The sequence below is a fragment of the Bombina bombina genome, chromosome 5 (genome assembly GCF_027579735.1).
Source record: "Bombina bombina isolate aBomBom1 chromosome 5, aBomBom1.pri, whole genome shotgun sequence".
NCBI lineage: Eukaryota > Metazoa > Chordata > Amphibia > Anura > Bombinatoridae > Bombina > Bombina bombina.
Window position 1 is genome coordinate 865,836,693 of NC_069503.1, and position 15,529 is coordinate 865,852,221.

At 37.9% G+C, this 15,529-nt stretch overlaps 1 protein-coding gene across 2 annotated transcripts in view; it reads right to left on the reverse strand.

Annotated features, from left to right (window-relative positions):
* TRAPPC8 (trafficking protein particle complex subunit 8) overlaps positions 1-15,529 on the reverse strand; it is a 563,274-nt gene that overhangs the window by 295,853 nt on the left and 251,892 nt on the right. For both annotated transcript variants that reach the window (XM_053715000.1, XM_053715001.1), the window contains 2 exons: positions 434-534; positions 56-161 (listed from right to left, as the gene is read on the reverse strand). In XM_053715000.1, the coding sequence (XP_053570975.1) occupies positions 56-161; positions 434-534 (207 nt within the window). The remainder of the gene's footprint in view (positions 1-55; positions 162-433; positions 535-15,529) is intronic.

Below are 15,529 nucleotides of genomic sequence, written 5' to 3' on the forward strand. Positions count from 1 at the left end.
GCACAGGAACAATTTATCAAAAAAAAGAATATCACCAAATGTAAAATATACTCACCTCACTTGTGAGACGTATCAAAAGTGCAGCAGCTTCCGAATATTTACCTTGACTTTTCAAAATTTCAGCACTTAGAAGGACACACCTTTCAGCAAGCATCATATTTCTAAATTTAAAAAAAAAAGAAGAGTAAAAAGGCAGTGCTGTTTTATCAAACCATATATGACGTTGCTGGACATTTTAAATCATCAATAGGAAAAAACAGCACTTAAACAAAGTCATTATTTTCTTTGAAAATCATAAGGCAAAACATACTATAACAATTAAAGTTTCTAAATAATAAAAGAAAAAAAACATTTTATTGTAAAATTTTAGAAAGTACAATTCTGTCTTTACAAATGTGAAATAATGAGACATGATAAAAAAATGGTTTCTTACTTGCATATATCTCTGTATGTCTGTATTGCAGTGTCCATATAGTGGGCAGGGTACGGCCTTGGTGCACTAGTTTGAAGAAAAGCCGATACAGCAGCCATTTCCTAAAAAACAAAGACCATTATAAATTGGTGTGGATTATAAGACCGTGCACCTGTGCAGATGCTAAAATGACTGGTAAACGCAAATAAGGCATAATAAAATTAAAGAAGACTAAGGTTTTGTATTTAACTGAACAGAATATAAAATTATTCTTCAAAACAGGGGCACTTTCATTTATAAAATCTTATCAAGACGCTTTATTTATACAATATTTACCATCTAGTGATGGTAAACATTGTGCCGTTCCTCCACCTGCATCTCATGCTTCTTTTAGCTATGTGAGGACAAATCTGGTTTCATCCAATCGTTGCATGCCCCACATTGCGTCCAGCTTGTACATATGTGCCCCAGTCCGCTACAGCTCGCTTTTGGCGGGATGAATTTAGCTGCCGGAATTCAGCATTGCACAAGAACGCTATTTTGCACAACGCCGCCCCCTGTCCGCGCACAGCCAATCACTGCCGGGCAGGAGCGGTCAATCTCCCCAGTCTGACAAGACCAGAGATATTGAAATTCTCCACCTAAGAGGCTTTCGAAGAGGTTAGGGAAGCAGCGGTCTGATGACCGCTGCTTGATAAATATGGACTGCAGGTTCTCTTGTAAGAACCTGCAGTGGTAGGGGGGGGCAAAGCCTTTGATAAATCAACCCCTTTATGTATTAGATCTGGTGCACTTAAGTAAACAAAAGTGTATTATGACAATTAATTAATGAAAGGATATATGCAATTGTAGCCTTCAAAATGGGGTAATAATCCAAAAATGTTACATCTTTTTGCTTATTATGGCACAATAAAATATTTACAATCTTTCTGTGATTGAAAAAACATAATTTATGTAAAACCTTACCTGATAAATTCCTTTCTTTCATATTGGCAAGAGTCCATGAGCTAGTGACTTATGGGATATACAATCCTACCTACCAGGAGGGGCAAAGTTTCCCAAACCTAAAAATTCCTATAAATACAACCCTTACCACACCCACAATTCAGTTTAACGAATAGCCAAGTAGTGGGGTGATAAAATAAGTAGTAAAAAAGCATACAAAAAGAGTTACTGGAAAACAATGTGTGCTTTATATACAAAAATCATAACCACCATAAAAAAGGGTGGGCCTCGTGGACTCTTGCCAATATGAAAGAAATTAATTTATCAGGTAAGTTCTTACATAAATTATGTTGAGTCCATGAGCTAGTGACGTATGGGATAGAAATACCCAAGATGTGGGAGACCACAGAAGAGTCACTAGAAAGGGAGGGATAAAATAAAAAACAGCTATTTCCGCTGAGAAAAATGAATCCACAAAACCATAAGTCTTTCTTAAAAAATTTCACGTAAATTTCAAGAAAAAAAACTTAAAATATAAGCAGAAGAATCAAACTGAAACAGCTGCCTGAAGAACTTTTCTTCCAAAGACTGCTTCAGAAGAAGCAAATACATAAAAATGGTAAAATTTAGTAAATGTATGCAAAGACGACCAAGTTGCTGCTTTACAAATCTGACAAACCAAAGCTTCATTCTTAAAAGTCCAAGAAGTGGCGACTGATCTAGTAGAATGAGCTGTAATTCTCTGAGGTGGAGACTGTCCCGCCTCTACATAAGCCTTGCGAATCAAAAGCTTTAAACAAGATGCCAAAGAAATGGCAGAGGCTTTCTGACCTTTCCTAGGACCAGAAAAAAACAACAAATAGACTAGAAGTCTTCCTGAAATCTTTAGTAGCTTCGACATAATATTTCAAAGTTCTTACAAAATCCAAAGAATGTAGAGATCTTTCAATAGTATTCTTGGGATTAGGACACAAGGAAGGAACAACAATTTCCCTACTAATGTTGTTAGAATTCACAACCTTAGGAAGAAATTTAAAACAAAGTCCGCATAACAGTGTTATCCTGATGAAAAATCAGAAAAGGAGACTCACAAGAGAGAGCAGTCAATTCAGAAACTCTTCTAGCAGAAGAGATTGCCAAAAGGAACAACACTTTCCAAGAAAGTAGTTTAATATCCAGAGAATGCATAGGCTCAAACAGAGTACCCTGCAAAGCTTAAAAAACATAATTTATGTAAGAACTTACCTGATAAATTAATTTCTTTCATATTAGCAAGAGTCCATGAGCTAGTGACGTATGGGATATACATTCCTACCAGGAGGGGCAAAGTTTCCCAAACCTCAAAATGCCTACAAATACACCTCTCACCACACCCACAAATCAGTTTAACGAATAGCCAAGAAGTGGGGTGATAAGAAAAAAGTGCGAAAGCATAAAAAATAAGCAATTGGAATAATTGTGCTTTATACAAAAAAATCATAACCACCACAAAAAGGGTGGGCCTCATGGACTCTTGCTAATATGAAAGAAATTAATTTATCAGGTAAGTTCTTACATAAATTGTGTTTTCTTTCATGTAATTAGCAAGAGTCCATGAGCTAGTGACGAATGGGATAATGACTACCCAAGATGTGGATCTTTCCACGCAAGAGTCACTAGAGAGGGAGGGATAAAAAAAAGACAGCCAATTCCGCTGAAAAATAATCCACACCCAAAATAAAGTTTAAATTTTATAATGAAAAAAACTGAAAACATAAGCAGAAGATTCAAACTGAAACAGCTGCCTGAAGTACTTTTCTACCAAAAACAGCTTCAGAAGAAGAAAACACATCAAAATGGTAGAATTTAGTAAAAGTATGCAAAGAAGACCAAGTTGCTGCTTTGCAAATCTGATCAACCGAAGCTTCATTCCTAAACGCCCAGGAAGTAGAAACTGACCTAGTAGAATGAGCTGTAATCCTTTGAGGCGGAGTTTTACCCGACTCAACATAAGCATGATGAATTAAAGATTTCAACCAAGATGCCAAAGAAATGGCAGAGGCCTTCTGACCTTTCCTAGAACCGGAAAAGATAACAAATAGACTAGAAGTCTTTCGGAAAATCTTAGTAGCTTCAACATAATATTTCAAAGCTCTAACTACATCCAAAGAATGCAATGATTTCTCCTTAGAATTCTTAGGATTAGGACATAATGAAGGAACCACAATTTCTCTACTAATGTTGTTGGAATTCACAACCTTAGGTAAAAATTCAAAAGAAGTTCGCAACACCGCCTTATCCTGATGAAAAATCAGAAAAGGAGACTCACAAGAAAGAGCAGATAATTCAGAAACTCTTCTGGCAGAAGAGATTGCAAAAAGGAACAAAACTTTCCAAGAAAGTAATTTAATGTCCAATGAATGCATAGGTTCAAACGGAGGAGCTTGAAGAGCCCCCAGAACCAAATTCAAACTCCAAGGAGGAGAAATTGACTTAATGACAGGTTTTATACAAACCAAAGCTTGTACAAAACAATGAATATCAGGAAGAATAGCAATCTTTCTGTGAAAAAGAACAGAAAGAGCAGAGATTTGTCCTTTCAAGGAACTTGCGGACAAACCTTTATCTAAACCATCCTGAAGAAACTGTAAAATTCTCGGAATTCTAAAAGAATGCCAAGAAAAATGATGAGAAATACACCAAGAAATATAAGTCTTCCAGACTCTATAATATATCTCTCTAGATACAGATTTACGAGCCTGTAACATAGTATTAATCACAGCGTCAGAGAAACCTCTTTGACGAAGAATCAAGCGTTCAATCTCCATACCTTTAAATTTAAGGATTTCAGATCCTGATGGAAAAAAGGACCTTGTGACAGAAGGTCTGGTCTTAACGGAAGAGTCCACGGTTGGCAAGAGGCCATCCGGACAAGATCCGCATACCAAAATCTGTGAGGCCATGCCGGAGCTACCAGCAGAACAAACGAGCATTCCTTCAGAATCTTGGAGATTACTCTTGGAAGAAGAACTAGAGGCGGAAAGATATAGGCAGGATGATACTTCCAAGGAAGTGATAATGCATCCACTGCCTCCGCCTGAGGATCCCGGGATCTGGACAGATACCTGGGAAGTTTCTTGTTTAGATGGGACGCCATCAAATCTATTTCTGGAAGTTCCCACATTTGAACGATCTGAAGAAATACCTCTGGGTGAAGAGACCATTCGCCCGGATGCAACGTTTGGCGACTGAGATAATCCGCTTCCCAATTGTCTACACCTGGGATACGAACCGCAGAGATTAGACAGGAGCTGGATTCCGCCCAAACCAAAATTCGAGATACTTCTTTCATAGCCAGAGGACTGTGAGTTCCTCCTTGATGATTGATGTATGCCACAGTTGTGACATTGTCTGTCTGAAAACAAATGAACGATTCTCTCTTCAGAAGAGGCCAAAACTGAAGAGCTCTGAAAATTGCACGGAGTTCCAAAATATTGATCGGTAATCTCACCTCCTGAGATTCCCAAACTCTTTGTGCCGTCAGAGATCCCCACACAGCTCCCCAACCTAAGAGACTTGCATCTGTTGAAATTACAGTCCAGGTCGGAAGCACAAAAGAAGCCCCCTGAATTAAACGATGGTGATCTGTCCACCACGTTAGAGAGTGTCGAACAATCGGTTTTAAAGATATTAATTGAGATATCTTTGTGTAATCCTTGCACCATTGATTCAGCATACAAAGCTGAAGAGGTCGCATGTGAAAACGAGCAAAGGGGATCGCGTCCGATGCAGCAGTCATAAGACCTAGAATTTCCATACATAAGGCTACCGAAGGGAATGATTGTGCCTGAAGGTTTCGACAAGCTGCCATCAGTTTTAGACGCCTCTTGTCTGTTAAAGACAGAGTCATGGACACTGAATCTATTTGGAAACCCAGAAAGGTTACCCTTGTCTGAGGAATCAATGAACTTTTTGGTAAATTGATCCTCCAACCATGATCTTGAAGAAACAACACAAGTCAAATCGTATGAAATTCTGCTAAATGTAAAGACTGAGCAAGTACCAAGATATCGTCCAAATAAGGAGATACCACAATACCCTGTTCTCTGATTACAGACAGAAGGGCACCGAGAATCTTTGTAAAAATTCTTGGAGCTGTAGCAAGGCCAAACGGCAGAGCCACAAACTGGTAATGCTTGTCCAGAAAAGAGAATCTCAGGAACCGATAATGATCCGGATGAATCGGAATATGCAGATATGCATCCTGTAAATCTATTGTGGACATATAATTCTCTTGCTGAACAAAAGGCAAGATAGTCCTTACAGTTACCATCTTGAACGTTGGTATCCTTACATAACGATTCAATATTTTTAGATCCAGAACTGGTCTGAAGGAATTCTCCTTCTTTGGTACAATGAAGAGATTTGAATAAAACCCCAGCCCCTGTTCCAGAACTGGAACTGGCATAATTACTCCAGCCAACTCTAGATCTGAAACACATTTCAGAAATGCTTGAGCCTTCGCTGGATTTACTGGGACACGGGAAAGAAAAACATAATTTATGTAAGAACTTACCTGATAAATTCATTTCTTTCATATTAGCAAGAGTCCATGAGCTAGTGACGTATGGGATATACATTCCTACCAGGAGGGGCAAAGTTTCCCAAACCTCAAAATGCCTATAAATACACCCCTCACCACACCCACAATTCAGTTACCATCTTGAACGTTGGTATCCTTACATAACGATTCAATATTTTTAGATCCAGAACTGGTCTGAAGGAATTCTCCTTCTTTGGTACAATGAAGAGATTTGAATAAAACCCCATCCCCTGTTCCTGAACTGGAACTGGCATAATTACTCCAGCCAACTCTAGATCTGAAACACATTTCAGAAATGCTTGAGCTTTTACTGGATTTACTGGGACACGGGAAAGAAAAAATCTCTTTGCAGGAGGTCTCATCTTGAAACCAATTCTGTACCCTTCTGAAACAATGTTCTGAATCCAAAGATTGTGAACAGAATTGATCCAAATTTCTTTGAAAAAAACGTAACCTGCCCCCTACCAGCTGAGCTGGAATGAGGGCCGCACCTTCATGTGGACTTAGAAGCAGGCTTTGCCTTTCTGGCTGGCTTGGATTTATTCCAGATTGGAGATGGTTTCCAAACTGAAACTGCTCCTGAGGATGAAGGATCAGGTTTTTGCTCTTTGTTTAAACGAAAGGAACGAAAACGATTATTAGCTCTATTTTTACCCTTAGATTTTTTATCCTGTGGTAAAAAAGTTCCTTTCCCACCAGTAACAGTTGAAATAATAGAATCCAACTGAGAACCAAATAATTTGTTACCCTGGAAAGAAATGGAAAGTAGAGTTGATTTAGAAGCCATATCAGCATTCCAAGTCTTAAGCCATAAAGCTCTTCTAGCTAAAATAGCTAGAGACATAAACCTGACATCAACCCTGATAATATCAAAGATGGCATCACAGATAAAATTATTAGCATGCTGAAGAAGAATAATAATATCATGAGAATCATGATGTGTTACTTGTTACGCTAAGGTTTCCAACCAAAAAGTTGAAGCTGCAGCAACATCAGCCAAAGATATAGCAGGTCTAAGAAGATTACCTGAACACAGATAAGCTTTTCTTAGAAAGGATTCAATTTTCCTATCTAAAGGATCCTTAAACGAAGTACCATCTGACGTAGGAATAGTAGTACGTTTAGCAAGGGTAGAAATAGCCCCATCAACTTTAGGGATTTTGTCCCAAAGTTCTAATCTGTCAGACGGCACAGGATATAATTGCTTAAAACGTTTAGAAGGAGTAAATGAATTTACCCAATTTATCCCATTCTTTGGAAATTACTGCAGAAATAGCATTAGGAACAGGAAAAACTTCTGGAATAACCACAGGAGATTTAAATACCTTATCCAAATGTTTAGAATTAGTATCAAGAGGACCAGAATCCTCTATTTCTAAAGCAATTAGAACTTCTTTAAGTAAAGAACGAATAAATTCCATTTTAAATAAATATGAAGATTTATCAGCATCAACCTCTGAGACAGAATCCTCTGAACCAGAAGAGTCATCAGAATCAGAATGATGATGTTCATTTAAAAATTCATCTGTAGGGAGAGAAGTTTTAAAAGATTTTTTACGTTTACTAGAAGGAGAAATAACAGACATAGCCTTCTTTATGGATTCAGAAACAAAATCTCTTATGTCATCAGAAACATTCTGCACCTTAGATGTTGAGGGAACTGCAACAGGCAATGGTACTTTACTAAAGGAAATATTATCTGCATTAACAAGTTTGTCATGACAATCAATACAAACAAAAGCTGGAGGAATAGCTACCAAAAGTTTACAGCAGATACACTTAGCTTTGGTAGATCCAGCACTAGACAGCGATTTTCCTGTAGTATCTTCTGACTCAGATGCAACGTGAGACATCTTGCAATATGTAAGAGAAAAAACAACAACATATAAAGCAAAATTGATCAAATTCCTTAAATGACAGTTTCAGGAATGGGAAAAAATGCCAAAGAACAAGCTTCTAGCAACCAGAAGCAATGAAAAATGAGACTTAAATAATGTGGAGACAAAAGCGACGCCCATATTTTTTATCGCCAAATAAGACGCCCACATTATTTGGCGCCTAAATGCTTTTTGGCGCCAAAAATGACGCCACATCCGGAACGCCGTCATTTTTGGATAAATCAAATGCATTATCCCAAATATGAAACTGACTGTCTGAAAAATAAGGAAAGTTGAACATTCTGAGTCAAGGCAAATAAATGTTTGAATACATATATTTAGAACTTTATAAACAAAGTGCCCAACCATAGCTTAGAGTGTCACAGAAAATAAGATTTACTTACCCCAGGACACTCATCTACATGTTTGTAGAAAGCCAAACGAGTACTGAAACGAGAATCAGCAGAGGTAATGGTATATATAAGAGTATATCGTCGATCTGAAAAGGGAGGTAAGAGATGAATCTCTACGACCGATAACAGAGAACCTATGAAATAGACCCCGTAGAAGGAGATCACTGCATTCAAATAGGCAATACTCTCTTCACATCCCTCTGACATTCACTGCACGCTGAGAGGAAAACCGGGCTCCAACTTGCTGCGAAGCGCATATCAACGTAGAATCTAGCACAAACTTACTTCACCACCTCCATCGGAGGCAAAGTTTGTAAAACTGAATTGTGGGTGTGGTGAGGGGTGTATTTATAGGCATTTTGAGGTTTGGGAAACTTTGCCCCTCCTGGTAGGAATGTATATCCCATACGTCACTAGCTCATGGACTCTTGCTAATTACATGAAAGAAAAATCTCTTTGCAGGAGGTCTTATCTTGAAACCAATTCTGTACCCTTCTGAAACAATGTTCTGAATCCAAAGATTGTGAACGGAATTGATCCAAATTTCTTTGAAAAAACGTAATCTGCCCCCTACCAGCTGAGCTGAAATGAGGGCCGCACCTTCATGTGGACTTAGGAGCTGGCTTTGATTTTCTAAAAGGCTTGGATTTATTCCAGACTGGAGATGGTTTCCAAACTGATACCGCTCCTGAGGATGAAGGATCAGGCTTTTGTTCCTTGTTGTGACGAAAGGAACGAAAACGATTATTTGACCTGAATTTACCTTTAGACTTTTTATCCTGAGGTAAAAAAGTTCCTTTCCCTCCAGTAACAGTTGAGATAATAGAATCCAACTGAGAACCAAATAATTTATTACCCTGGAAAGAAAGGGAAAGCAAAGTAGACTTAGAAGACATATCAGCATTCCAAGTTTTAAGCCATAAAGCTCTTCTAGCTAAAATAGCTAGAGACATATACCTGACATCAACTCTAATGATATCAAAGATGGCATCACAAATAAAATTATTAGCATGTTGAAGCAGAATAATAATGCTATGAGAATTATGATCTTTAACTTGTTGCGCTAAAGCTTCCAACCAAAAAGTTGAAGCTGCAGCAACATCCGCTAAAGATATAGCAGGTCTAAGAAGATTACCTGAACACAAATAAGCTTTTCTTAGAAAGGATTCAATTTTCCTATCTAAAGGATCCTTAAAGGAAGTACCATCTGCCGTAGGAATAGTAGTACGCTTAGCAAGAGTAGAGACAGCCCCATCAACCTTAGGGATTTTGTCCCAAAACTCTAATCTGTCAGATGGCACAGGATATAATTGCTTAAAACGTTAAGAAGGAGTAAATGAATTACCCAAATTATTCCATTCCCTGGAAATTACTTCAGAAATAGCACCAGGAACAGGAAAAACTTCTGGAATAACTACAGGAGATTTAAAAACCTTATCTAAACGTTTAGATTTAGTATCAAGAGGACCAGAATCCTCAATTTCTAATGCAATTAGGACTTCTTTAAGTAAAGAACGAATAAATTCCATTTTAAATAAATATGAAGATTTATCAGCATCAACCTCTGAGACAGAATCCTCTGAACCAGAAGAACCACTATCAGAATCAGAATGATGATGTTCATTTAAAAATTCATCTGAACAATGAGAAGTTTTAAAAGACTTTTTATGTTTACTAGAAGGAGGAATAACAGACATAGCCTTCATAATGGATTTAGAAACAAAATCTCTTATGTTATCAGGAACACTCTGAGTATTAGATGTTGACGGAACAGCAACAGGTAATGGAACTTTACTAAAGGAAATATTATCTGCATTAACAAGTTTGTCATGACATTCAATACCAACAACAGCTGGAGGAACAGCTACCAAAAGTTTACAGCACATACACTTAGCTTTGGCAGTTCCAGCACCAGGCAGCGATTTTCCAGAAGTATCTTCTGACTCAGTTGCAACGTGGGACATCTTGCAATATGTAATAGAAAAAACAACATATAAAGCAAAATTAACCAAATTCCTTAAATGACAGTTTCAGGAATGGGAAAAAGTGCCAGTGAACAAGCTTCTAGCAACCAGAAGCAATAAATAATGAGACTTAAATAATGTGGAGACGAAAGTGACGTCCATATTTTTTTAGCGCCAAATAAGACGCCCACATTATTTGGCGCCTAAATGCTTTTGGCGCCAAAAATGACGCCACATCCGGAACGCCGACACTTTTGGCGCAAAAGAAAGTCAAAAAATGACGCAACTTCCGGCGACACGTATGACGGCGGAAACAGAAAAAAAATTTGCGCCAAAAAAGTCAGCGCCAAGAATGACGCAATAAACTTAAGCATTTTCAGCCCCCGCGAGCCTAACAGCCCACAGGGAAAAAGTTAAATTTTAAGGTAAGAAAAAAATGATTTATTCATATGCATTATCCCAAATATGAAACTGACTGTCTGAAAATAAGGAATGTTGAACATCCTGAGTCAAGGCAAATAAATGTTTGAATACATATATTTAGAACTTTATAAAAAAGTGCCCAACCATAGCTTAGAGTGTCACAGAAAATAAGACTTACTTACCCCAGGACACTCATCTACATGTTGTAGAAAGCCAAACCAGTACTGAAACGAAAATCAGTAGAGGTAATGGTATATATATATAAGAGTATATCGTCGATCTGAAAAGGGAGGTAAGAGATGAATCTCTACGACCGATAACAGAGAACCTATGAAATAGACCCCGTAGAAGGAGATCATTGAATTCAAATAGGCAATACTCTCCTCACATCCCTCTGACATTCACTGCACGCTGAGAGGAAAACCGGGCTCCAACCTGCTGCGGAGCGCATATCAACGTAGAATCTAGCACAAACTTACTTCACCACCTCCATAGGAGGCAAAGTTTGTAAAACTGATTTGTGGGTGTGGTGAGGGGTGTATTTGTAGGCATTTTGAGGTTTGGGAAACTTTGCCCCTCCTGGTAGGAATGTATATCCCATATGTCACTAGCTCATGGACTCTTGCTAATTACATGAAAGAAATAAAGAATTGGAATAATTGTGCTTTATACAAAAAAATCATAACCACCACAAAAAAGGGTGGGCCTCATGGACTCTTGCTAATATGAAAGAAATTAATTTATCAGGTAAGTTCTTACATAAATTATGTTTTCTTTCATGTAATTAGCAAGAGTCCATGAGCTAGTGACGTATGGGATAATGAATACCCAAGATGTGGATCATCCACGCAAGAGTCACTAGAGAGGGAGGGATAAAATAAAGACAGCCAATTCCGCTGAAAATAATCCACACCCAAAATAAAGTTTAAATATTATAATGAAAAAAAATGAAATTATAAGCAGAAGAATCAAACTGAAACAGCTGCCTGAAGTACTTTTCTACCAAAAACTGCTTCAGAAGAAGAAAACACATCAAAAAAGGTAGAATTTAGTAAAAGTATGCAAAGACCAAGTTGCTGCTTTGCAAATCTGATCAACCGAAGCTTCATTCCTAAACGCCCAGGAAGTAGAAACTGACCTAGTAGAATGAGCTGTAATCCTTTGAGGCGGAGTTTTACCCGACTCGACATAAGCATGATGAATCAAAGAATCAAAGACTTTAACCAAGACGCCAAAGAAATGGCAGAGGCCTTCTGACCTTTCCTAGAACCGGAAAAGATAACAAATCGACTAGAAGTCTTTCGGAAATTTTTAGTAGCTTCAACATAATATTTCAAAGCTCTAACTACATCCAAAGAATGCAACGATCTTTCCTTAGAATTCTTAGGATTAGGACACAATGAAGGAACCACAATTCTCTACTAATGTTGTTAGAATTCACAACCTTAGGTAAAAATTAAAAGAAGTTCGCAACACCGCCTCATCCTGATGAAAAATCAGAAAAGGAGACTCACAAGAAAGAGCAGATAAATCAGAAACTCTTCAGAAACAAAACTTTCCAAGAAAGTAATTTAATGTCCAGCGAATGCATAGGTTCAAACGGAGGAGCTTGAAGAGCCCCCAGAACCAAATTCAAACTTCAAGGAGGAGAAATTGACTTAATAACAGGTTTTATACGAACCAAAGCTTGTACAAAACAATGAATATCAGGAAGACTAGCAATCTTTCTGTGAAAAAGAACAGAGAGAGCAGAGATTTCTCCTTTCAAGGAACTTGCAGACAAACCTTTATCCAAACCATCCTGAAGAAACTGTAAAATTCTAGGAATTCTAAAAGAATGCCAAGAAAAATGATGAGAAAAACACCAAGAAATGTAAATCTTCCAGACTTGATCAATCTCCATACCTTCAAATTTAAGGATTTGAGATCCTGATGGAAAAAAGGACCTTGTGATAGAAGGTCTGGTCTTAACGGAAGAGTCCACGGTTGGCAAGTGGCCATCCGGACAAGATCCGCATACCAAAACCTGTGAGGCCATGCTGGAGCCACCAGCAGAACAAACGAGCACTCCTTTAGAATCTTGGAAATTACTCTTGGAAGAAGAACTAGAGGCGGAATGATATAGGCAGGATGATACTTCCAAGGAAGTGAAAATGCATCCACTGCCTCCGCCTGAGGATACCTGGATCTGGACAGATACCTGGGAAGCTTCTTGTTTAGATGAGAAGCCATCAGATCTATTTCTGGAAGTCCCCACATTTGAACAATCTAAAGAAATACCTCTGGGTGAAGAGACCATTCGCCCGGATGTAACGTTTGGCGACTGAGATAATCCGCTTCCCAATTGTCTATACCTGGGATATGAACCGCAGAAATTAGACAGGAGCTGGATTCCGCCCATACCAGAATTCGAGATACTTCTTTCATAGCCAGAGGACTGTGAGTCCCTCCTTGATGATTGACATATGCCACAGTTGTGACATTGTCCGTCTGAAAACAAATGAACGACTCTCTCTTTAGAAGAGGCCATGACTGAAGAGCTCTGAAAATTGCACGGAGTTCCAAAATATTGATTGGTAATCTCACCTCCTGAGATTTCCAAACCCCTTGTGCTGTCAGAGACCCCCAAACAGCTCCCCAACCTGTCAGACTTGCATCTGTTGAAATCACAGTCCAGGTTGGAAGAACAAAAAGAAGCCCCCTGAACTAAACGATGGTGGTCTGTCCACCACGTCAGAGAGTGTCGTACAATCGGTTTCAAAGATATTAATTGAGATATCTTTGTATAATCCCTGCACCACTGGTTCAGCATACAGAGCTGAAGTAGTCGCATGTGAAAACGAGCAAAGGGGACTGCGTCCAATGCAGCAGTCATAAGACCTAGAATTTCCATGCATAAGGCTACCGAAAGGAAAGATTGAGACTGAAGGTTTCGACAAGCTGAAACCAATTTCAGACGACTCTTGTCTGTCAGAGACAGAGTCAAGGACACTGAATCTATCAGGAAACCTAAAAAGGTTACCCTTGTCTGAGGAATCAACAAACTTTTTGGTAAATTGATCCTCCAACCATGTTCTAGAAGAAACAACACTCATAAAGAAAGGTTCTTTCTAGTGAAAATGAGCAAAGGGAATTGAATCCAATGCTGTGGCCATAAGACCTAAAACGTCTGTGCATATATAGCAACTGAAGGAAATAATAGAGACTAAAGGTATCGACAGACGGAACCCAATAGAATTATCCCTTGTCTGATAGAGACAAAAACAGTGACACAAACTATCTGGAAATCTAAAAAAGGTGACCCTTGTTTGAGGAATCAAGAGCTTTCGAAAAAAAGATCCTCTAACTATGTCCTGAAGAGCAAGTGAATCATATGAGATTCTGCATTCTCAGAAAATAATCTGAATGAAAACAGAAAAATGAAAATATGCATTTATTGTATCTAAGGAAAACAAATAATGCTATCAATGACCATAAAAAGGCAAAATAGTTTGAATAAAACTCCAAACCCGGTTCCTAAAAAAGGAACTGGAAGAAATACCCCAGAAGATTCCAGGTCTGAGCAGCGCTTGAACCCCATGGGTGCCCAGCCATGCTTCAACAGTATCCAAAATATATAGGACAGAAACACACTTAAAGAAAGTGTTAGCCTTACTGGAATAAAATCAAAGAAATTTGGACAAAATAGAACCAAATAAATTTCAAAGAAGTCTTAACCTGCCCCTTACCAGCCAAGCTGGAATACGGCACGTACATCGCAATATTAGGGAGCTGATTTCGAACCCCAATTAAAAACATGTTACTTGGGAAAGAACTCAGGAATTCGTTCCTTAATAAGAACAACCAAACTAGTATAAGCTTAAAGTTTTAGTCTTAGAACTCAATCTTGAAGCCCAGAGTAACAGTTAAGAATTAAATCCAATTATAAAACAAATAATTGATTATCTTAGAACAAAAGAAATATGGATTTTTTTTTGATTTTTTTTTAAAAATCACAAAATTCTTCTAGCTAAAATAGCTAAAGACATAGATTAACCCTCATTTGCGAAAATATTCAATAAAATGAAGACACAAATGAAATTATTAGCAAGATAGTCCAGTTTAAAGGACCAGTCAATACAGTGGACTTGCATAATCAATAAATGCAAAACAACAAGACAAATGCAACAGCACCTAGTCTAGTAAATGTTGTCCCTTAACAATGCTAAAATAAATCATAATCTGATACTTGATCTTAAAGTAAACAGAAAAAATGAAGCAATTGCAATATCCAAATAAATCACAGGACCAAGAAAAGTACCTGAAACTAAATAATTTTCCATAAATAAGATACAACTATCTAAAGGAAAATAAATAATATTTTGATATAGAAACAATAGCATAATTAGTAGAAGTAGAGATAGCCCCAAAAAATTGGAGAACCCTCCAAATTGAATTTAACTGTTTGCAAAGAATATAGTTTAAAACCTTTGAAGAAGGAATAAAAGAAAATTCTCAGCCTATTCCATTCCCTAGAATGGGGAATTGGAAAGAAAACCTCTGAAAACACAGAAGAAATAAATAGGCAGAAATAGTGTCAGCTAGTCTTAAAGAACTAGTTACCTTAATATCCAAAATAATCAACACCTTTTCAACAAAGAACAAATGTACTTTAATAATAGAAAAATAATAAAAAACAGAATTTATGCTTACCTGATAAATTACTTTCTCCAACGGTGTGTCCGGTCCACGGCGTCATCCTTACTTGTGGGATATTCTCTTCCCCAACAGGAAATGGCAAAGAGTCCCAGCAAAGCTGGTCACATGATCCCTCCTAGGCTCCGCCCACCCCAGTCATTCGACCGACTGACAGGAGGAAATATATATAGGAGAAATCATATGATACCGTGGTGACTGTAGTTAGAGAAAATAAT